The sequence below is a fragment of the Neodiprion virginianus genome, chromosome 3 (genome assembly GCF_021901495.1).
Source record: "Neodiprion virginianus isolate iyNeoVirg1 chromosome 3, iyNeoVirg1.1, whole genome shotgun sequence".
Lineage (NCBI taxonomy): Eukaryota > Metazoa > Arthropoda > Insecta > Hymenoptera > Diprionidae > Neodiprion > Neodiprion virginianus.
Genome location: NC_060879.1, coordinates 9,574,451 through 9,599,713, shown reverse-complemented (window position 1 = coordinate 9,599,713; position 25,263 = coordinate 9,574,451). Strand labels below are relative to the sequence as shown.

At 38.9% G+C, this 25,263-nt stretch overlaps 1 protein-coding gene and 1 long non-coding RNA gene across 2 annotated transcripts; both read left to right on the top strand.

Moving 5' to 3' along the window:
* Positions 1-17,577: 17,577 nt before the first annotated feature.
* Positions 17,578-21,581, top strand: LOC124301503 (uncharacterized). Its single transcript, XM_046756631.1, has 5 exons — positions 17,578-17,656; positions 18,811-18,984; positions 19,417-20,031; positions 20,091-20,344; positions 21,393-21,581. The coding sequence occupies exons 1-5, from the start codon at positions 17,650-17,652 to the stop codon at positions 21,579-21,581; spliced, it is 1,239 nt and encodes a 412-aa protein (XP_046612587.1). The 5' UTR covers positions 17,578-17,649.
* Positions 21,582-21,686: 105 nt separating this feature from the next.
* Positions 21,687-22,807, top strand: LOC124299832 (uncharacterized). Its single transcript, XR_006907078.1, has 3 exons — positions 21,687-21,756; positions 21,895-22,002; positions 22,751-22,807. It is a non-coding gene; the product is annotated as an uncharacterized LOC124299832 (long non-coding RNA).
* The last annotated feature ends 2,456 nt before the right edge of the window (positions 22,808-25,263 follow it).

Below are 25,263 nucleotides of genomic sequence, written 5' to 3'. Positions count from 1 at the left end.
ACCTCAAGTTTGGACGAGTTGATCAATCGAACGGTGTTGAACGTCGGTCACTTAGTCTTTTTAGATTTGGGTTGATATCTTGTTATCAAAAGTTTGAAAGTGTCTGTTTTCTGATTTTGATGATAAGTTAAAATTGATTGGAACGATTATTTATTAAAACGATAGTGTAATTATTATTATTATTACTTAGAATTACCCGATTCGTTTGAATCAGGGCCGAACTCAATTTAACTAAGAAAAATGGAATATCATAAAAATGTCTATTCGCGAAATGACGAAATTTATAGTCCGGGAGCCAATGACATTTTTAGGTTGATCATTTGAAAGTGGATGGGCCTTTCAGAAATACTTAAGGTAGGTGTATAAAAAAGAATTATAAGCATTGTTAGCCGCACCAACGATGCAAAACCCTTCCGCGCGCCCGGAAAAGTCGGAAAAATAGAAAATAGATTGAGTGATGTGAAAGTGGATGGGCCTTTGTCAGATGTTAGTTTATGTAATATAATTAAGAAAGAAACACTTCAGCGCGATGTGGGACAATGCAAAACCCCTCAGCTCAAGCATAGAAAGGTGTAAAATTAAATGTAGCGGAGCGCGCGGTTGTCAACAAAAGACATCAGCCGAAGGATTTTGCATTGCCATACAACCAGCTGAAGTTTTTTTTTCTTTTTATATTGTATAAATTTACATTCTACCAAGTTTACCAACGAATTTATAAAAACCTTCATTGATATGTCGAAGTCAAATCCAACCGATGAACTTTTTTCACAAATTGAAAAATTCGTCTGTCACATGTACGGTTTCAAGAATACGACAAGTGTTAATGAGGCAAGATATCTCTTATTTAATAAAACATATAAATTCAGCAGTAATGATGATCTTTTTAAATTACCGACAAAAAGTATCGATGGCTCGGCTTTACCACCGTGTAAACACGAATTACATCCACAATTTTTAAGAAGCTGTTTTATTGCACAAATTTGGACAAACGCTCATCATAAATTCCTACAGCTGAAACTCCAGTAGATTTTGGATGGGAAGAAATTGATGGCTATAGATATGGCTTTTACTGGTTCGATGGCTGCCAGCTACCACAATCTATTACTGAAATCAGTTTACGACCGGATGAATTGGATGCCGAAGGTAGAAATTACTTTTAATCAATATGTAAATTAGTAGTGTTTAAATATTCATTAATATTGAATTGATTTTTTTTCAGACGACGATAGCGATATTAATAATGTCATCGACAATTACAATTCTGAAGAAGAAACTGATGATGAATCTTCAAGTGAGAGCGAATCTGAAAAAGAAATGGACAGTGATGAAACTGAAGATGAAAATTAAATATACTTTACATGTACATTTTTATAAGTTCATATATATTTAAAATACTATGCTAATGATAATATTTATTTTATTATAAAATAAAAAATTATCTTTTTTTTTATTAATTTCTAAATAATTGTTTTTTTAATAATATTTTGATAAGTTTATATAAATATATGTTGTAGTGTACCGCTTCACCTCAATGTTTAGTAAGAAGTGCACTGAGTGAACATCTTTGTCCTCTGTGCGCTTTGCTCGAAATCATACGGTATGTATGTATACTAGAGCATATATTTATACATTTGCGTGGTATATTAAAATAGGGTGGAAGTAAAATTTAGTGCGAATAACTATGATGACATAATAATTTTTCCTATTAAATAAAAATTTTCGGATTATCTTTTTCAACATTCAAACAAAATTTACGACCTGCTCTCCTTTTGCAAGCGTAATATGTGATTTATTTAATATAAAATTATAATTTGTCATTTGAAAGTGGCTGAAACTTAGTAAAACGTAAATTTATACAATATAAAAAAAAAAAAAAACTTCAGCTGGTTGTATGGCAATGCAAAATCCTTCGGCTGATGTCTTTTATTTAAGACAACCGCGCGCTCCGCTACATTTAATTTTACACCTTTCTCTGCTTGAGCTGAGGGGTTTTGCATTGTCCCACATCGCGCTGAAGTGTTTCTTTCTTAATTACATTATATAAACTAACATATGACAAAGGCCCATCCACTTTCACATCACTAAATCTATTTTCTATTTTTCCGACTTTTTCGGGCGCGCGGAAGGGTTTTGCATTGTCCCACATCGCGCTGAAGTGTTTCTTTCTTAATTATATTGTTACAAAGGGTGAAATCACCCGTTTTGCCCCCTCTTTAATGATCTAGTAGTTAGCATAGATAAAAGATGTTTATAAACCTCTTATGTCTTTAAAAAGAATAAGGTTGCTGCGCCAACCGATATTATTGTAAAAACAGTCTTGTTTCAGACTTTGAACGAGAAACACGTATCTTGCATTAAAAGCATTTTTCACGATATTCTATTTACGCTCTTGATTTCTTTTGATTCGATAATAAGTAAACTCGCGGATCCATATTTTATTAACGTAACGCCTAAAACGTTACAATTGGTGTCAGAAGTGGGATCTTAAGTTCTTATTAATCGTGTTGATTCAGTGCGTGAAATGGTGAAATAAACTATGAGTAGCGGTCGTTTAACACGCTCTCGTCGTCGGGAAAGTGGCGGTGAAGAACATGCTATCACCGAAAATCCGCGGCTTCCCGAGTCTATTTGTGCACCTTCAGTGGACTCTTTACCTGTCCCTACGATGGTCTCAGTTTCACAAATCGACCTACTAAAAATTATGAGCCAACAACAAGAAGCCGCCGAACGTTATCAACGGCAGCTTCTGGATACGGCTAGACAACAACAAGAAGCGGCAAGACAACAACAACAACAACTTGTCCAGTTGCTTCAAGAGCAACGAGAACAGCGAGGAAGGGAGCTTGCCTCTCAGTTGGAGCAGCGGAAGCTAGACAGAGAAGCTCAAGAGCGTTCCGAGACTAATCTTCACGAACTGCTCCGGACAACTGTGGCGGCTCTTCAGTCCGTTCATCAGATGAGCGGCACTAGAGGACCAGCTGTTACACCGCAGGGTTCCAGAGTTGTTACTCCGCTTCCCTCTCCTGTTTCCTCTCCTGTTCCAGTTCCTACTGTTCAGGAGGTCCAACATCCAGGTCGAACCCAGGATGTTCCTGAATCAAGGTCTGTGCATTTTATTAGGAAAGTAGATGAATCTCCAATCAGTAGAACGAGAGTAAATAATGAGGCTGGTTTTTCCGAGTCTTTGACTCAGGTTCGGCCTCAATGTTCTCATTTTAATCAATTAAATAATTCGAGACTTCCTGAGGTTGCTTCTCCGATTAACCAGAAACCTCTTTATCCTTTAAAACCGCCAATTTTTGACGGAAAGATTCCATGGGCAGATTATGAACGTCAGTTTAATACGATTGCTAAACATAATCAGTGGGACTCCGCCATGAGGGCCCACAGTCTTGCCTCTTGTCTTCGAACGCCGGCTTTGAATGTTTTAACGGCATTGTCTGAGGAAGAAATTTCCGATTATGAGAAACTTAGTTCTGCACTCAAATTGAGATATGGAAATGACCACTTGACGAAACTGTATACGGCACAATTACAGACAAGAAGACAGGGACGAGACGAGGACCTCGCGTCTCTTAGTCAAGATATGCCTCACTTCTCTGCGGGAGGCAACGGCCAAAGCCCTCGAGGTGGAGGCAATGAGGAGACAATATTTTGGGCCGAGCAAGCTTCGTCGGATTGAGGTATCCGAAAACACCTCAAAAAGACGAAGTTTTGAACACTCGGAGGAGTCAAAACCTCAAAATTATAGAAATAAAAATAACAATAATAATTTTAAACCAAGAAATCGAGGTTCTTTTCAAAACCAACAAAACAAGCGTGTAAATAAGAACGCGGTCATGACGAGTCAAACCGGCTTGACCTGTTTATTTTGTCATAAAATAGGTCATGATGCTAATCATTGCTTTTTACTTAAAAAGAATAGTAGAGAATCAATGCAAGACTCGAATTCAAACTCTTTTAACTGGCGTAAGAAAAATATAGAAATAGGGGAAGCAAATCCTCAATTGAGTTCTTCAACAGGAACTCATCCAAAAAACTAATTTCGGATGATTTGTCAGGGCAAAAATCATCGCAGATTGTTGGAAGTAAAAGCCCTCTTAGAGAACAGTTTTTAATTAGAAGTCTACGACAGTCTGGTCTTTACGCGCGGGGTACTGTTAATGGCGTCGATTGTCTATGGGTAATAGACACGGGCGCGGAAGTAACCGTAGTTCGATCGGATCTCTTTAAATCCGATGACCAGATTGTTCCCTCTTTTTCTCTGCGAACAGCCACTGGAGAGACGACCCCGGTTTTGAGACAGGCTACTGTCCAAATTAACCTTTTTGGGTGTATCGACTCTCCACATAAGGTTTTTATAGCAGATATAGAGGATGAAGGTATTTTGGGAATAGACTTTCTTACAGCTCATAACTGTGTTATCTCGACTAAGAGAAATTCATTAGCTTCAAACAATCGCGAAATAACTCTTTGTACAAATAGAAATGGAATTTATTGGACTCCTCCTGGAATTCGAGAAATAGAACTTTCGGAGGATGATTTGCAACAACGTTTCCCTTCACATTTACAGAGCCTTGTTGAGAAATCTTCGATTTCGTTAAATTCAGCTCAGGTAGAATCGTTTAAATCTCTTTTGCTAGAATTTATAGATTCTTTCGCTAAAGATAGTGGTGATAAGGGCCGATGTACTTCTGTCAAGCACAAGATCGACGTCGGAGAGAATTCCCCAATTAAACAAGCTCCTCGAAGACTCGCTCTCAACGCCCGAGAAGAGGTGAAGAAGCTTGTGGAAGACATGCTAAAGAACGATGTGATTGAACCATCGTCTAGTCCCTGGGCCTCACCAATCGTCCTTGTTAACAAAAAGGACGGATCCAAACGATTTTGTATCGATTACAGGAAGCTGAACGATATAACGGAGAAAGATTCTTACCCTCTACCCAGAATCGACGAGACACTCGACCTGATAGCTGGTGCAACTTGGTTCAGCACCATAGATCTTCAGAGCGGATACTGGCAGGTCGAAACGGATCCTCTAGATAAAGAAAAAACAGCTTTTCTTACGGGTTTAGGAGGATTATGGCAGTTCAAGGTTATGCCGTTTGGTTTGAGTAATGCCCCGGCTACCTTTGAACGAATGATGGAGGCTGTTCTCCATGGGCTCACTGGCAAAATATGCCTCGTTTATTAAGACGATATAATCGTTTTTGGCAAGAACTTTGAAGAAGAAGTTCAAAATCTCAGACAAGTTTTCGCTAGGTTGAAGCAAGCAGGTCTGAAAATGAGCCCGAAAAAATGCCATCTGTTCCAGAAAGAAGTAGGCTTCCTCGGACATATCGTTTCAGCACAAGGTGTGAAGACCGACCCATCTAAAATAGAGAAGGTTTCTTCTTGGCCGACACCTAAGAATAAAGAACAAATTCAGAGCTTTTTAGGCCTTTGTACGTATTACAGAAGATTTGTAAAAGGTTTCGCTAGTATAGCCAAACCTCTCCATCATTTGACCGGAATCAAGATTCCTTTTGACTGGACCCCGGAATGCGAAGAGGCTTTCAAGAAATTAAAAGAAAATCTTATTTCTTCGCCGATTTTAGCTTATCCAGAGGTCGAAATTCCTTTTATTTTAGATACGGATGCATCTCTTTCAGGAATAGGCGGGGTTCTGTCACAAATTCAGGGAGGTCAAGAGAGAGTGATAAGCTATTTCAGCAGAGTTTTGAGTAAAACCGAGAGGAATTATTGTGTCACTCGTAGAGAGCTTTAAGCTGTCGTTAAGACCGTAGTACATTTTCACCATTATCTGTACGGTAGGAAATTTTTGATACGTACAGATCATGCTTCTCTCAGGTGGCTACTTTCGTTTAAATCTCCCGAAGGTCAGGTAGCTAGATGGTTAAAAAGGCTCGGTCAGTACGATTTAGAAAATAACCAGGAGGAATGGAGAAAATCGCAACAAGAGGACGATACTTTGAATCAAGTGAAGTCTTGGAAAGAAGCAGAAACTCGCCCAGACTGGCAGGATATATCCTTAGCCGAGTCAGATTTAAAAATTTATTGGGCTCAATGGGACTCTATTTTTTTAATTGATGGAATTTTATACCGAAAATGGGAATCTGCAGACTTGAAAGAAATCAGGTGGCAACTTTTGGTTCCCAGGTCACGAGTTCCAGAGATTCTTGCTCTTTATCATGATTCTCCTGCAGGCGGACACTTCGCTTCAAATAAAACTCTGGGCAGAATTCGCAACTTCTACTTTTGGCCCCGTTGCCGGATGGACGTTGAAGATTGGTGTCGAAGATGTCGAATCTGCACGGCAAAGAAAGGACCTCGAGCGAAGGGACAAAGCTCTCTTCAAATTTACAACGTGGGAGCTCCATTTGAAAGGATAGCAATGGATATTCTTGGACCTCTCCCGATAACCCATTCTGGAAATAAATATGCTTTGGTTATTGCTGATTATTTTACTAAGTGGCCAGAAGTGGTTCCTCTCGCTGATCAAGAAGCCTCTACTGTAGCACAGGCATTCGTTAAAGAATTTATTTGTAGACACGGAGTTCCTCTAGAACTTCATACTGATCAAGGCCGAAATTTTGAGTCAACCTTAATGAAAGAGGTTACTCAGATTTTAGGGGTTAGAAAAACTCGTACAACTCCTTTGCATCCGCAATCTGACGGCATGATAGAGCGTCTGAATCGGACTTTGCTACAATATTTGTCGTCCTTCGTAGAAGAGAATCAGAGAGACTGGGACTCCTGGATCCCTTTCTTCCTCTGATCTTACAGATCTGCGATTCATGAGACGACGAAACAGACGCCAGCCCTCATGCTTACTGGAAGAAATCTTCGAGTTCCGTCAGATTTAGAGAAAGGCCCTGTTCCTGTGCAAAGACAGCATCAAACAGATTATGCCTTTTCATTACAACAACGTTTAGAAGAAATTCATCACTTTGCTAGGAATAGAATTTCTATGGCTTCAGATAAATTGAAAACTCGTTATGATATTCGAGCCAGAGATTTAAAATTTAATCCTGGAGATTCTGTTTGGCTGTTTCAACCTCGAAGACAGAAAGGACGATGTCCAAAGCTACAAAGAAATTGGGAAGGCCCTTACTTAGTGGTTAACCGGATAAATGATGTTGTTTATAGAATCCGAAGATCTCCTCATTCGCGTCAGAAAGTGGTTCACTTGGATCGTCTTGCTCCTTTTGAAGAGGATCAACCTGGAACAATCTCTCCAACACCAGGGACATCCTTCGAGGTTAAATCTTCAAACGAACACCCTTGACGACTGTGATCGACTTGACCTTCTTTACAGTCGGTTATCGATTGGGAGAAGAATTTACCTTTCGGAATTCGTTTGAGTAAAACTCGACCGCTTACGATTATTATTGAAGGAAATATCGGATGCGGAAAAACAACTTTCACCAAGAGGTTTTCAGCAGATCGCCAGGTCTGTACACTTTTAGAACCTCTTGAAGAATATCGAAATGTAGCTGGAATTAATCTTTTAGATTTGATGTACCAGAACCCAGATCGTTATTGCTATTATTTTCAGCATTTCGCTCAAATGGTTATGTTAGATAGACATCTGCAGACGACTTCATTGCCTGTAAAGGTGATGGAAAGATCGATATTCAGTAGCAATTGTTTTGTAGAAGCTCGTCGAAGGTTAGGTAATTTTCGCGACTTCGAATCTCATTTATTGACAAAAAATTTTGATCTTCTCATTCGCTCGTCTGAGCTCAGAGTAAATTTGATTGTTTATTTGCGAGTTTCCCCAGAAACTTCTTTTGCTCGAGTTAGTTCCCGTTCTCGTGAGGAAGAATCGAATATTTCTTTAGAGCTACTCAGAACTATCCATGAGGTTCATGAGGATTGGCTAGTAAAACAAACCTTTTCTTCTTTATCGGCTCCTGTTTTGGTTATCAATGCAGAATCCACAGCCGACCAAGTTTATTCTAGTTTTTGTTTTGCAATGACACACGGACAAGGCTAGAGAAATTTCTTGTTTAAAGAAGGGATTTATTCAATAAGAAATTTTATTCAAATTTCAACAAACAATATAATTAAAAAAGAGAATAACGAGAAACATTTTTAATTTTTTCAATCTCCTCTTTCACTTTTTCGCATTCATTGCACCCACTCGTCTCTTTTTTTGCGATGAATAGACTTCGGCCACAGATCCAACATTCAGCCTTTTCCTCATGGAATGTGAGGTGAAAGGAAATTATATGGTCCAGTAATTTGGATTCTGAGCTGTTTTAAAAAAAATATATACACTGCACCGGGACTTGCTTTTGACGCGATGCTCAAGCATACTAATGTAAATTTGCAACTTTTAGACAACCCTGAAATGGTGTTATTTATTGAAAGAGCCATTCGAGGCGGCGTAGCGCAATGTTCTAATCGACACGCCCGGGCCAATAATAGATTCATGGGTACAGATTTTAATCCAAACAAAGCGGAATCGTATCTCATGTATTTTGATGTGAATAACCTGTACGGTGCAGCTATGAGCGTGCATTTACCAATCGGTTCGTTCGAGTGGGAGTATCAGCACATCGATGTAACGAACCATCCGGACGATTCGCCGATCGGTTACTTTCTGGAGGTAGATTTGGACTACCCTGTAGAACTCCACGAGGATCACAAAGACTTACCTCTTTGTCCCGAACATTTTACTCCTCCAGGTAGTAAAAATGCCAAACTCGCGACCACCCTTCACCCCAAAACAAAGTATATATTGCACTATAGAAATTTGAAGCAGTGTTTGAGTTTAGGATTGAAATTAACGAAAGTGCATAGAATTTTGAAGTTTGCGCAATCTCCATGGCTCGAGCCTTACATCACGCTCAATACAGACATGCGTAAGCAATCTAGGAATGAATTTGAGAAAAACTTTTACAAACTCATGAATAACGCTGTGTTCGGCAAGACTATGGAGAATGTGCGAAATCATAAAGATGTTAAATTGGTCACAAAATGGGAGGGAAAAGGTGGTGCGAGAACGCTTATTGCCCGAGCAAACTTTCACAGCTGCACCGTATTTGACACTGATATGGTTATCATTGAAATGAATCGTGTCAAAGTTCACTTCGCCAAACCTATTTACGTCGGCGCATCAATTCTAGATCTGTCAAAAATCTTTCTCTACGACTTCCACTATAATTATATTAAAACCAACTTTTCGAATAAACAGGCTAAATTGATGTATACCGACACAGACAGCCTTATTTATCAATTCAATGTGCCTAATATCTACGATATCATCAAACGTGATGTAGATACAATGTTTGACACCTCTGACTATCCGCCTGACAATGTGTATGGTATTCCCCTTAAAAACAAAAAACAACTAGGGCTAATGAAGGATGAAAATAATGGTAAAATTATGACAGAGTTTGTGGGACTGCGAGCAAAGCTGTACACATTTACTACGATGGGTGAGGATGGGGAAAAATATGACAGTGGCGTAAAAGTGAGTAAGCGTGCCAAGGGTGTAAGAAATTCAACGATAAATAGCATCACGTTTGATGATTATAAGCGCTGTCTGACGGCTTACCGAGAGTTGACTCTTCCACAGTGTTTAATACGCACCAAAAAACACGAAGTAAGCACGATAGTACAAAAAAAATTGGCTCTGAGTTGGCAGGATGACAAGCGACAATTGATACCTGGACAGACCTACACCGTACCTTGGGGGTTTGTCCCCCCCCCCCAATAGCTATAGGATAAACTTTAGACATAGAATTGATGTAAATATTTGATGTTTGACGCCTCGAACGATCCACCATCGGGCGGAAACGTTTCATGATCAATACGATATTTAATGGATTTGAAGTTTCAAAATGTGAATTCATATACTCAACAATTGTTTATTCATTTATTATTGATATATCAAGCAATTATTCATATTTATTCGTTTACCACGAGAAAAGTTTTCAGAAAATGAAAAAAAATTTTTCAGGAAACGAAAAAAACTTTTCAGAAAATGAAAAAAACTTTTCAGAAAACGAAAAAAAGTTTTCAGAAAATGAAAAAAAGTTTTCAGAAAACTTTATTCCCATTTGATTAACACGTAAAAAAAGTTTCCAGAAAATGAAAAAAAGTTTTCAGAAAATGAAAAAAAGTTTTCAGGAAACGAAAAAAATTTTTCAGAAAACGAAAAAAAGTTTTCACAAAATGAAAAAAAGTTTTCCAAAAAATAAAATGTGTAATAATCGTATGGCAAAATTGCATATTATCATTATTATTATTATCACTATTATTATTATCATTATTATTATCATTATTATTATCATTATTATTATTATTATTATTTTCGTAGTACAGAGTATGGCACATGTGCGCACAAAGGAGATAAAATGTGGAAATATTTGTATATTCAAAATCTTTTATTGTAATTCGGAAAATACATACAAATTATGTTACATGTCTGTTTTATTTATCCAACTATTGTGCGAATTATCAAAACCCAACCATTTCACATAGAACAGATTCCCCCGCTTGCGTAATACTTTCTCCACAAGGTAGCCGTTGGGATATTTCACTTTGGCGAGCTCTTCCTCGTAGAAGCCCCCCTCGATGGGATGATCTTGATAATCGGTAAGTTTGTAGGTGGGTGGATTGGTATTTTTCACCTCACTCACGGTGAATATTTCTGTCGTCCAATTGGGTGTATAGCCTTTTTCGAATACATTCTTGTACTTGCTGATTCGAACTCGATCGCCTACACTGAATTTCCGCGCTCGATCACTTCGTTTGATTTGCCGAGGCTTGTACACGCTACGATACAGCTGTTTTTCATTCTCCGTGCTAACATCCACCGGTTTCATCCGAATCGTGCGATGTTTGGTGTTGTTGTAGGACTTCATTAAATCATTCAAAATATTAATCCACTCGTACGATCCTTGGAGAGTAAACCGCTTCCACATTTTATTCTTCAATGTTCGATTGAAACGTTCGCATATCGACGCCTTTAAGTTGCTAAATGTCGAATACATGTTGATATTGTGATGCTTCATGAGGGCTTTGAATTCGCTGTTGTAAAATTCTTTGCCTCGATCAACGTGCAGATGTGTGGGTATACGACTCTGGATCAGTACAGATTTCATGGCAGCGGCAACATCTTTCCCACTCTTGGACTTTATCGGCACCGCCCACGCGTACTTGGAAAATATATCGATGATTGTTAGTAGGTATTTGTATCCCTTGTTGCACGAGCTGTATGCGGTCATATCGACGAGATCAGCTTGCCAGGTCTCATCCAGTCCGCGTACATCTACGAATCGGCGCGGATAGTTGCGTCGAGCCTGTCTGTGAAGTTCGGCAGCTATTGCAGTCTTCATTGTTCCCAACTCTTCACCTATCAATTTTTCGAATTGCTGTCCAACCACTCTGGTTCCTCAATCGATACTAATTCCCCGCTGGTCTGTCCCAACGTTGGTGTTGCCTGCCCCCCAATATGTTTGATGCGATTCAACGTATTTTCAATGATTTTGTTATTTATGCGTAGCTGTTTCAACTCCTCGTTGTGATTATGCGCGAAACTCTCAAAATTTGATTGAAAAGTATCCACAATATCCACAGCCATAGACTGTAAAGCGGTATTGAGAACTTTTAAGGAAACGGCGTCGGTGGAGTGCTGCGGATCAGCTATGTTACACAATCGTTTACCGTCCAAATCATACTGATTGTCGCTGGTGATTTTGAATCCAACACCCGGAGGCCCTCGAATAAATTTTTTACCCCCACCACGCTCCGAGTGTCGCCCGAATATGTCTATGCTCATCACTGGACGGTCGCTGAACAAATGATGATTTTATGTTTACACGCCGCTAATAAACGATTCCAGCCTCACGCAACTCCTCAATAATGGAGACTATTTCGTTGGAATGGCTGGTATTGCCTGCAGCCTGTGACGCCATAAGCAGCCGAAGACGATCTACAATTTCATTTGGATCATCCCAGTAGACGTAATCGACATCTTGCCCCTCCTTTCGCGCAATCTTATAGACGGGTAAGCCTTTACCTGATTTTTTCGGCGAGCCAACGTGTTGTGCAATGAAATTTCTATACTTTGCACTTTTTAAATCATCTCGAAGGCTTCCATCGGCTTGGTAACGTTTTCGATGCGCATTTGTCGTCATTACAATTTTTATATAATTATTCTTGTCCGCGTCATTTACAACCGATGCATCGGGTGATTTTTTAAACAGTAATTCGAGTAATCTAGGTGTTCTCTCATAACTTTTATTCCCCACATTGACCAGATTATCAGTGAAATTGATCGGTGTATCGCCAATCATCATACCGCTTGTCAACTTTCGAACGCCGTATGTAGTATCCAAATCCCTCTTTTTACTTGAGCTGAACATTTTCAAATATTGTGCTGTGTAATCCGTTGTTTTCTTCACCGGTGTACTTGTAGTAGAAATTTCGCCAAACTTCAGTGTTTTATCATTTGCATCCATGAAATTCCCCACATCCATATCCTCATCCCCCTCATCATCATCATCATCATCCCCGGCACTCTCGTCATCTTTTTCCTCTTCTTTTTTCATTGTCACATCCGGTAGTTCCGTTTTAATTTCACGTTTAATATGCTGCTGCTGCAGCTTTGAAGTATCCACCAATTTTTGCAGCGGTGTTACTAAAGGCTTGAATACCTCTCCCATAACCTGTTCGGTCGTGTCCTTGTCCAACTTGAGCATCTTATGCTTCAGCCGTATGACATCGGATGCTTTTGATATTTCACTCAATGTATCGCTATGCTTACGAATCTTGGCACTCTCCATGTTGCAGGCTCGATCGTTGCAACGAAACTGTGCAAGTTTATGTTAGTTTATGCTTATAAAGCAGTCAAACCCCTTCCTATATCGCCCCCATTGATTTCGCTATCCTTGTCAATTACGGTAAAACTGTAATTGTCATCATTCCAGCATGCCGAGCACAAGTCTTTAAATTGCTGATACGTCATGTCCGTGTTCACATGATCGTTGTAGATATGTTTCAGATTCATATCATCCTGCCGAAATAGCACCAATAAGTTTGCATTGTCACGCACTAGGTGTTTTGGAATGCGCGCGTACGTTTGACTTAGATAAAAGCTATCGATATCGCAATGCCTGCCCATGCTGAAGTATGCTCTGATATTATCCTGCTTTTCACAAGCCACATCGTCGAAAATCATAACAGAGTTGGGGCGAGCATCTTCCGGTTTTACAACCTCATCGTTCTCGTGAAACGGGAAATAACCCACTCCCTGCACAGGTTCTAGTAACTTTTGCAAAAATTGATACTTTGGTTGGATGAGAGATTTCGAATAGACATAGACATTTTCGAATCGCAATCCATTGCCGTGGGTGATGAGTGCGAGAAGAGCGTTAGTTTTACCGCAATTGGATGGTCCGCAAAAAATTGCTCTCACGGTATTTGGCAGCAATTTTCCATGTCGTTTTTCTATCTTCCTCTTACCACGTCGAACCATTTTATCGAAATTTGCGATAGGTAGTTTATCGGGCTGATCTTGAAATCTCATGATGCTTCGTTAGCATGACAACGAAAACTGAGATGACGGTATATAAATTCCGCCTTTTATAGAAGTCACGTTAGTTGTTGCCTGACTATGAGGATGTGCACACGGAAAAAACGCGGTGGTGGTTTGTTAAATAAAATCATCAATCATCTCCCAGTTGAATTGCATGTGCCAGGGTATCAGTACTGTGGACCTGGAACGAAATTGGCCAAGAGGTTGGCTCGTGGAGATTTGGGGATCAATCCGCTGGATGCTGCGTGTAAAGACCACGACATTGCATACGCAAAGAATCGCGATACCGCAGCGAGAAATCTTGCCGACAAAGCGCTCGCTGAGAAGGCGTGGAATCGCGTCTTGGCCAAGGACGCTAGTGTGAGTGAAAAGGCGGTAGCCTGGGGAGTCACCAACACCATGAAAGCTAAATCTAAACTCGGAATGGGCTTAGCTGGAAAGCGGTCGAAACTTGGAGTGGCTGCGAAGAAGAAATCTGGAACTGACGGGAAGAGTAAACAGCGGAAGAGAACTGTGAATCTTAAATCCATCATCACGGCAGCAAAGGTCGCCATGCGACCTGGTTATAAAGCCGTCGAGTCGGCGTTGGCGGGTGCTCGTGCGGCCGCGCGTGGGACTGGGAAGAATATCCGTATGCCTCGCGTTATACCTGTGCCTGATAAAATTGGCGGCATCCTACCGTTTCTCATTCCAATTCTGGCCGGTCTAAGCGCTACTGGGGCTCTTGCGGGTGGTGCTGCGGGTATAGCTAAAGCTGTCAACGAAGCTAGTGTCAACAAACATCAGTTGAAAGAGGCCAAACGGCACAATGCAACAATGGAGGCGATTGCTTTGGGTAAGGGATTATACCTGCGACCCTACCGCAGCGGAATGGGCCTGTACTTACGTCCGGCAAAAAACTAGTAAAGCTGCCACACCGAGCTCTCACCAACATTGATTTACGCAACTATGCTAAAAATATGAAAATTTCGCATTTTCGAGGTGTTTTCATGCGGAATGATCTGCCGAAATCAGGACCAAAAATGCGAGAATCCGCAATTATTAATCTTGATGATAAAAACGGTCCAGGGACGCATTGGGTTGCGTACAAGAAAAATGGTGACCATGTTGTGTATTTCGATAGTTTCGGTGATTTGAAACCGCCTAAGGACTTGATGAGGTATCTCGGTGTTGGCAGCGTTGAATACAATCATAAGAGGTATCAAGAATATGATACTGTGATTTGCGGCCACTTGTGTCTCAAATTTCTCAGCGAACAACTATAAAAAGACAGGTGTTACATGAGCAAGCATTAGTCATGCCGGAATCGTTGACGTTAACACTGTCAGGCACATCCTCCGTGCTGGAGGCTCAATATTTCCCCCCAATCGAGTTATCACCAGAGAAGAACTATGTTCTCGGACTCGTCGAGTTCCTGACATTCAATTCAATACCCAATATTCATGAGAGGTGTAATAAATTTTACCTGAAACGAGCGGACAACAGCAGAGAGAGCATCGCGATACCCACGGGATGCTATGAAATTGAGGATATTGAAAATTTTCTACATAAGGAGCTACCCTCCGACATCACCCTCAGTCTGACAGCTAACAACAACGAGCTGAACAGTGAAGTCACATGCAATCATGTGGTAGACTTTAAGCCCAAAGATTCGATCGGCCGATTATTGGGATTTAAGGCGGTTGAGCTATCACGAAACGTTACTCATAAATCTGAATTACCCGTAGCCATACTGAAGGTTAATACTTTACGCGTTGAGTGTAGCATAACCACAGGGGCGTACATAAACGGGCGTCGAGCTCACACGATTCACGAATTTTTCCCAACCGTTCCATCCGGATATAAGATTGTCGAAGTGCCTACCAACGTCATTTACCTGCCAATCGCCGTACAGTCGATACATCATTTACAGCTGAGAATAGTCGATCAAGACGACGAGCTGATTAATTTTCGCGGCGAAACGATTACTGTACGTTTACACGTGAAATCACTCAAATAAATGGGAATCGTGTTTGAGACGAGAAAGTCGGGCAAAAGTTATAAAAGTCAAACGTCATGGCCAAAAATCGTCAGTCGCCCGACACCTCTGACAACGTTTACACCGCCTACGAGACTGACACCTCTGAACGCTCGGTTTCTCCAGAGCCTAGGTCTTCGATTACGTGGAAATTTTGGAAAATAAAAATTCGCGTTCGCTGCATCCTGTGCGTGTTACCATGGAAGAAATAATAAGAATACAGAAACCTGTGGTATTCGATGAATCGATCGCGCACTCTGAGATTCATGCTCATCAACCGTTTGCATCATCCACCTTCCAGAACAACGATGAAATCCATATTGTTGTTCAACATCAAGACTTGTGTCTACTGCCCAGTAAAAGCTCTCTACACATTCACGGAAAAATCACAAAGGATGATGGTGTGGCTGCGGTGACGGTTACGAAATTGATCAATATGGCCGTTTGTCATTTGTTTGAGGAAATTCGCTACGAGTTGAACGGTGTAGAGATTGATCGGAATAAAAATGTCGGCATCACCAGCACCATGAAGGGTTACGTATCCTTGACTCCAGGCCAGCAATATAGTCTGGAGAATACCGGGTGGTTGAGTGGGGATAAGGAACTAACCGATGCCGCTGGAAATTTCGATGTTGTCTTGCCGTTAAATTATGTGCTAGGCTTCGCCGAAGATTATCGTCGAGTCATCGTCAACGCTAAACACGAGTTAATTCTCACACGTTCCAACACTGATTTGAATGCCGTGATTCAGAGCTCGGCGACGGAAAACTTTAAAATCACCCTGAATAAAATCGAGTGGTTGTTGCCGTACATCAAACTGGCAGATAAACCGAAAATCCAGCTACTCAACTACATCGCCAAGGATCCGGCCATATCCATGAGTTTTCGTTCTTGGGAAACGTACGTGTATCCGATGCTCCCATCAACAACGCGGCATATATGGTCAGTCAAGACATCGACGCAGCTTGAGAAGCCGAGATATGTCGTTCTAGGATTTCAAACTGCAAGGAGAAACGAGCCGCTGAAAAATGCTGGCGTATTTGATCATTGTCGGATCAGAGATGTAAAACTCTTCCTTAACTCACAGTGCTATCCCTACGGAAATATGAATATTGATATATACAATAATCAATACGCCATTCTCTATGATATGTATGTTCGGTTTCAAATGAGCTACTATAACAAAGAAGCTGAGCCTTTGCTATCGAGGAGTGAATTTATAAACCAAGCTCCCCTTATCGTCATCGATTGCTCCAAGCAGAACGAAACATTGAAAACTGGACCTGTGGACATTCGATTGGAATTTGACTCTAGCACTACGTTCCCACCACACACTTCCGCCTACTGCATGATCTTGCATGATCGCATTGTTGAATATAATCCGATCAGTGGTACTGTTAAAAAATTGGTTTAAGTCAATTCTGGAATAACAATATGTTTAATTAATATGGATATTGAAAATAATATGTATAATTTTACTCATTAAAATTTAGAATAAGATAATTGAGAATACAATAAGAAAACTAAATGTAATTGGTGTTAAATAAAAAAATTGTTAAAAGCATTCAAAACGCCATTTTAAACCTTCCTTCAGGGTCATTTCCAGGAATTTTTTCAATAGATCTAGCGGGTTCTTACCTTATCTGATTTATGTGCGGCTTTCCGGCGCCAAACAAGTCTCGACAGGAATTATTTAGTATGTGTGTGTGTGTGTGTGTGTGTGTGTGTGTCAAATCCTATGGAAGTAGCCATCGAAAATGACCGGGGGGGGGGGGGGGGGGTGCGCCGCGAGCCGCGGGGGGGGAGGGGTGCGCCGCGAGCCGCGGGGGGGGAGGGGTGCGCCGCGAGCCGCGGGGGGGGGGGGGGGGTTCCGCGAGTCGCGGGGGGGGGGGGGGGGAGCTAGGGGGGGCTAGGGGGGAGCTAGGGGGGAGCTAGGGGGGAACTAGGGGGGGTGGTGGTCCAGAACCGGCATATATACACTACTAACTCGGCACGTGCTCGGCACGTTGTAACAGTCACGGTGTTGACGAGCGATTCAAACTGTTTTGTGAACGAGAAGACACGTGGGCTGTTTCTACCTATGCAGGGTAAGTGCAATAACATTCTAACTCCTATTTTTCTTCTTGTAAGCTACACGATTTGTGCGATATTCTTGATATACACAGAAAAATCACATTAACGAAAATGGAATATGGCGACGCATCAGTGCAAAACATCTAGATGTCTCATATTTCGGGCTATTAAGACGATTCCGTAACCATATTTGGCTAACATAAACGGGCAGGTAGCCGAGGTAGAATCACGCTAAATCTCACGTGAAAATTTACGAGGTATTACGGTCATAGCCATAGTTTGGCTCATTAAGAGTAAGTAACACCGATAGCGTGGCTTCTACTTCGCGCACGCGTGAGTGCCAAGTCACGGGAAATTTTTGCGTAACTCGAATAGAGTGTCGAACCGTGTGAATAGTAGTTTTGTTTCGAAGAATTGAAGTACCTATACGAAAAAAACTTGATACGAGGTGTTGCGAATTGTGTTCCGCATTATTCTGTGTCTTTTTGACCCCTCGAGGGCACACCTTCGTAGAATTACATAAAGTGCACACGAGATCAAAATAACTCCAAGCAATTTTCAAATTCATATACCTCAAAAAGTATGCATTCTTTCGGATAAAACGTAGAGACACTTCTTGAAGCTAAAAAGTCATGTTTTAACCCAGTTTTATTACTTTTTATGAAAAAAATTATTATTTTTTCTCAATTCATAGTCATTTCAGAGGTTTCGAGATTTTATAATGTTCTACAGATTGTTGTGTTGCCTGTTTCTCTTCTTAAAGTTCTTTGTTCACTGGTTTGTATAGTATTCGCGTAGATAAATTTGAGAACTTGTGAGAACTCCCATTTCAGACTCAAGCATTGCTAGCAGAACGAAGTATCATTTTTTATTTCCAGTTATTGGCAAAGTAGCAAACCACTTGCAGAATTTAAAATCGAAAAGCTTCATTGAATGTGTATATTCAGCATTGAAGACGTATGCACGTTTCAATACACCCATATTAGTATAGTTGTGTAGGTGGTTCTATATTTGTTACAAAAATCATGATCAGGATTTGCTTACAGTGCTGAAATTATCTTGTTGAAAAACTGTAACTATTATTTGAAAATGTTGATTACCTAGAGTATTTCTTTACAGTGTAATTTAAGCAAAGTCATGGCGCAATCCAAAAATTATGTCATTGTAGAGTTTGAGGATGGAATTCAATTGATAGCGAGTAATTGGCTAATTGAAGAGACCATGGAAGCTTACTGGCCTAATTTTACAACGATGAATCGATATTACAAGGCTGTGCAAGTATTGGAACCGATTAAAGATTCGTGGAAGTTGTTCAAAGTAAAACGTATACTGGCCAAAACTTGTAAGTTAATTTTTCTTTACACCCGTGGTATAGGCTCAACTATGTACTACGATGACCAGAATTAGTATTCAGTCTACCATCGTTTTCTTTTTGAACGAGTTGGGTACAGATAAAACATTATAGTTTGTCCGTTCGGTTTAGGTGGACATTAACCAATAAGGTTACGAGAAATTATGAGTAATCTGAAATCCTCAATATCATATTATAAACATTTGTTTGACCGCTTTCGTTACTAGACTGCTATTCTAGACATTAATATTTTGAGCTTTGGATCCATTTCTGATATGACGTCACTTTCTCTCACGTAGCCATCTTCCTTAACTGAATGAACAAGCTGTATTTAAGTCGTGTATTGTGAAAAAGAATTGTAATGTAATTCAGTAATTGCCAATGATGAATTTTTTTACCTCAAATATATTTACAAAATTTTAGATAACTATGAGAAAGGAACAAAAATTTTAAAAGATGCGGAAATATTTTCCGATCTCAATTCGGATGTTGATGATACATGTCTAAAATTGAGACGAAGAACACATGCTCGCTTAGTATATTCTGATAGCGATGATGAGGAGTCGGGTATGGAAAATAACAGTCGATCCAAAATTCCTCCTCTTCCTAAGCCCTATGTGAGTGAACCATTCATTCCACCGCAAAAACCGATAAAAAACAGCAAAGCATCAGCTGTTACTTCAAGGAAAATGGGATGTCACGAGCCATTGAACAATAACAACTCAGATTTCGAGGATGCGGAAATCCATTGCCCCAAGCAGACTGGCAAATATCTTAATATCCAAGAGCACTCAGAAGACGATGCTGAATCAGAATGTTCACTTGCTACAAACACACTTGCAACGGCAACTCTTCCACATACTAACAATACAGCGTCAATCAATCCTAAACAACATAACAGTAATCCACAAGTTACACACGCACATAGGGAAATGCCAGCCAAGAAAGTAATACAACCCAAAAATGTTGATCCAGATTTGGAAAGCTGTATGCGGAAGACAAATATGAATGAACCTACTATATCTCTTGACAATGAAGGTAAAAAATGAAATACGTTAAGTAATTCCATATCTTGAGACATCAACTTTTTTTTCCAGATTTCAGAACTTATCAACGCTTTGTCATACGCTCTTTCACTACGCTGAAAGCCAAAATCAATAATGTTATTGATGTTGTGGAGGTGATGAGTAAGAAGCTAGATGGTATAAAATGTACTGATAATATTCCGGATGCGAATCAAGAAGCTGATAACCCCGAACTTGAAGTCATGAATCTTTTCCCAATTTGCCATGTAAAAATGTTGCAAAGAGTAGAAAAAGAATTAACGAACAATGCGATGAAACAAAAATTGGTGAGTATATAGTTTTTTATTCCAAATATACCAAAATAGATTTTCCTTCTGGCATTCAACAATTTACAACTATTGTAATGGCGTTTGCGATAGAAAGCAATTGAAATTTGAAAGAAATTGCTTGTTTTGTTGGTAACATGGTAAAAAAAAGCAATTTTTTTGGCAGATTTTCATGAATTCATACAGCAAGCACCATTCTGTAACAACCAAGGTGTTAGATGGTAAATAAAAATTCTATTTTATTGCTCTATTCAAGAGTAACCCAATAACCTGCAGTAATAGTAATTTAATCAAGCATAGCATTGCCTTAACCAGATGATCTGAAATTTACACACATATTGACTTCAAAAGTTCCACACAAGTAGTCAAAGATGAAATATTTACGCAAGAATATTGTAAAAAAGATTAATATTGACATTAAGTGAGGTCTCCCCTTACTATATCTGTTTCATACATGTCCCGAAGTATAACAGGTGAAGCACAAAGGCACCTCCGATGTAAACTATTAGCTGAGGAGGTTCGTTTGAGCATTTCTGTAGAGGACACTTCGTTAGTATTTACACTATTGAGCACAGAATTTTCTAAAGTGGAATCAAGTTTCATGCACAAGCGATGGAGTAGTTCAATCATTTTGAAATAGACCTTTCACAATCAATTCCAAAGGATATGATTATGTACATTTAAAGCTGCTAAATAATCTTTTGCAGTTCAAAGAATTTCGAGATACCAAAATAACCGTTCAAATACCTTTTTCTGAAATGACAACTTGCAGGTTATTGCTTTCTGATCACTTTCTCTTTGTTGACTTCTCAGCTCTTCTGTTTCCTTTTTAGTAACATTACGTTTACACTCACATTCTTCTCGAGTCTACTCATTTTTCTCATTTGTTATTGAAAAATCAGTTATACCAGATCCCTATAACAGTAAAGACAAATGACTTGTGACTGAAAACGTTAATTCAAAAATATTGTGAATTGTGAGTTTTGATTTAGTGGAAAATTTGGTATTATTCATTTTAATTTGATCAATTGTATTGAACATTTTCCAGATGACAGCATTACTAAAAATCGGTGGAAGTGATTACAAAAACACTACCACTAGATTGATGGAACGGCTTTTCAGCAATTATGTAGCTGAGAAATTTAGCTGGGTCGGTTCAAAAGGAAAAAGAATTTTTTCAACACTTCATTTGTGTCGTGTTATTCTAGGTAAACTGATTCATACCATATTAAATTAATTGTAACATTTATCATGCACGTTGGTAAAATGTCCATAACTTATTTACATTCTAACGTTATTGTAGATGTTGTCGGGAAAGCATCGACCACAAATTTGGTCACACAAGATATGATTGCGAAAGTCATTAAAGATTGGTTACGGCACGCGAAGGAACGATTGTCACGAGAGAAACCGTGAATATTAGATTTATTTAGTCATGTTTGTTCCTATCAATATGAAACAAACAAATAATTGCATTATGTCGAGCAGAATGTTCTCAGAAATATCTGTTCCAAATTGAATTGTAAATCTCATAATGTATACACTTTCAGGCCCCTATCTTTGCACACAGATGCAGAAGAAAACTCCGCCAGAGAACCAGATGCCGAAGTAGAACTTAACGTTCCTGGAGTAGCTGAAGGGACTGATTATTCCAACTAGTACGTTTTCTTGTTCTTACTACAAAATTATTATTTTCTCAAAACTTGCCTATAGTGAGATGTTTTAGTAGGGAATGATTCAGATATTAATCAGAGTCCTTGTGTTGTCTTAGCTTCTCTTACCAGCTTGAGAATCAACAACGGACCCGTTTATACAAAAGTTCGGTTGTTCAGAAGGGGAACGTTAACGTAGGTTATTCGTCTTTTATTTTAAAACATTGGATTTCGTACTTTCAGTAACTAGGACATTATTGCAATGTGTGCTAATAAGAAACACGTACTTCGGACCTACCGATAAGATACCACGTATTTCTTATCCTTTTACGCAGATGATACGTGTTCTTTTATCCTAATGCATGAGATAATTGTTTCTTATTAGAAGCCATTGATTTGGATAAACCCATTTTAAAGAATCAATCTAGTCCTAAGTCCTATACACATATTGGCTCTACCAAGCAGCGCTTTTGACTATGTATCGTTCTACGCTCAATGTATACATTGTTCACCCTTATAATCTTATCACATTATAAATGTATTGTACAGCTACATCATTACACAGTACTTCTAAATGAGAAAAAATCTTTCAAATCTTTCATATTTCAAAAATTTTGAACCAATCGGTACTAAGAATTGAATAGAATCTATCTGTTGAAAAAATTAAATAGGCGGCAACATTTTTTTTTTTTTAGCGACTTCATGTATAGCATAATACAATTATAACGATAATGCATCACTATATTTTTTTCAGAAATACACGCACATACCAAATGACTGCCTAAATTGGCATAACATGATGAAAATATCTGATGCTTCTGCGACTGTGATTATAAAATTAAGTGGCACATTTCTATCCGTCTGCTGGTTGGATGGAAATAAAGCTAATGCCTTTTAAGTATTATTATCCTTTAAGTTCGACAGCGCTTTAAACAGCGGTTCAAATACTATATTATTTATTGCAATACATTGCAAGCAAAGCAAGTTTTATGTTTCAAATAATACTATGAGATAATGACTGACTCTACGTACTACATGATGTAGCCAAACTAATCGTAAGTATATTATTGAAGTTCCTTATGGACGATTCCGTACTATTTCCCATATTTCTGTGTTGATTAAACAAGATAGTATGTTTTTATTTTGGTAATGTGTTAGTATTTTTTTGGTATAGTTATTAGGTATTGGCTGCATTCTCATTATGTTACTAGTATTCAATTTTGTTTCACTATTTATCGTTGAAAGTAGGTTGGAAATGCTCTGTGCACTACATTCCACCGTGCTTTGATTATTAGATTAATGATCGTTCTACAATGATATTGTTAACCGTATCATTCGTAGCTTTTTATTTATTATCGTACGTTTTTATATATTCCGATGTCCTATGTAGTATTTCTATTGTTTCATTCCACTTAAATCCTATCGGGTGTAGCAATATTGCATTGTAAAAGTCGATGTAAAAAGTCAGATTTGATGTGAAGCATTACAAATTAATGAATTAATTTGAAAATTAATTTTACTGGTATTGAAATGAAAGGCATGGAAGGTACAATACAAGAACCTGTGCAATGATGTCTATCAACTGGAATGTAGTATCAATAGGTTAGACCGAGAATACATTGAATGTCGCTCATAGTTTGCTTACGTCTCTTATATGACTATTGGTAATTTATTTTGAATTACTTTCCAGCGGGCGATGATCTGACAAATGAGAACATCTTTGGTTGATGTTAAAAGAAGACCCTTCTTAAACTTGATTATCAACGGCTAAAAATTAATTTTATCTCTAAAAAGTACATATCCATTATACATAATGTCCACGACTATATTTTTAGGGATCGATTTCGAGATTCGATACTTTTTGGTAATGAAATTAATTTTTTTGCCATTTTCAACCAAGTTTCAGCAGAGTCTTCTCTTAAGGAGGTTCATGGCGTCATCGATTTCATATTTTTACCGTAATGACAACTATTTATAGCTGGAGTTTTATAAAAAAAATGAATTGACATTTTTATAAAATGTTTCAAATTCCAAATATCGTGTCATAAAAAAAGATTATGATCAAAATAGTTTAATGAAGTCATTTGCTGTACTTCATCTTGTTACAAAAAGGATCTATATGGAATCACATTTGTCAAATTTATGCAACTTGACTGAATATATGTATATTTATGCACCTACCACGTGAAGTTTGTTTGCTCTTAAACCAATTGCCAATTAATTTTAATGACAGTAGCAATTAGTGATTCATATGTGCAATAAATGCTTCAGTACAGAACTCTTATTAGGCTGTTTGAATAAATAGTAAATATAATTACATTTATATAATTAACTTGTCTTTCATTTCACATAAAATACTCACCCTGAAAAATTATCATTGTTTGCGAAAACAATTCGAATAAGAAGCCTGGCTTCTCAACCAATTCAAAATAAGTATTCACGCGTTTACCGCAAAATGCTATAATATTTGAAACATTGCATGTGTCGAAAAACCCATGACGTCAAAAATTGACTTGACGAAGGCCCAAAATTGGAAAGTCTGATCAAATTTTTCCATGAAGACATTGTTATATGTGATACCGAAGATGTGCTGATATTCGTTTTGTGTGAAACTGCCACAATAATCGAAATTATACTTCAGTACACGTAGTTACGTCTCGGCCCTGAAGGGTGCTCTGAAAGCTGAAATTGTTATCTATTGGTTTCAGCAAGAATAACAGTGATACATGCGAAAAATAATACATTTATTACATGATCGTATTCTGTTATTTTTGCTGAAACCAATGAATAATAATTTTAGCTATCCTCGTCCCTATATATTAACAAGAGACCGCTTCTGGGTCGAAACATAATTTCTACCAGAGCTTAATTTCATTGCTTTTTTACATGGCTTTTTTACACCAGAAAGATACCAGTGAAAAAAGGATGTAACAATTATTACCGAAAATATCAAATCAAACCAATCCCAGATGCTCCGGGAAGGTCATTAAAAGGATATCCCTATGACGTCCTATAGATATTGTCAGGCGGTCGTGAGTTATCCACCGTGGACATCCTGAAGATATTGTGGGATCGGACATTTTTATATCCCTAGGACATCCACGGGATATTGTGGGATATCGTGGGATGATCCCTGGATATCCAGAATATCCCAGTCTGATGTCCACGAGATATCCTAAGGATGTACTTGTGCTATGTGGGCCGTTCTTCCGACCCTCCCGACACTACCGTTCCCCTTCACTCCTCCTCCTCTTCCCTAATCTCCTC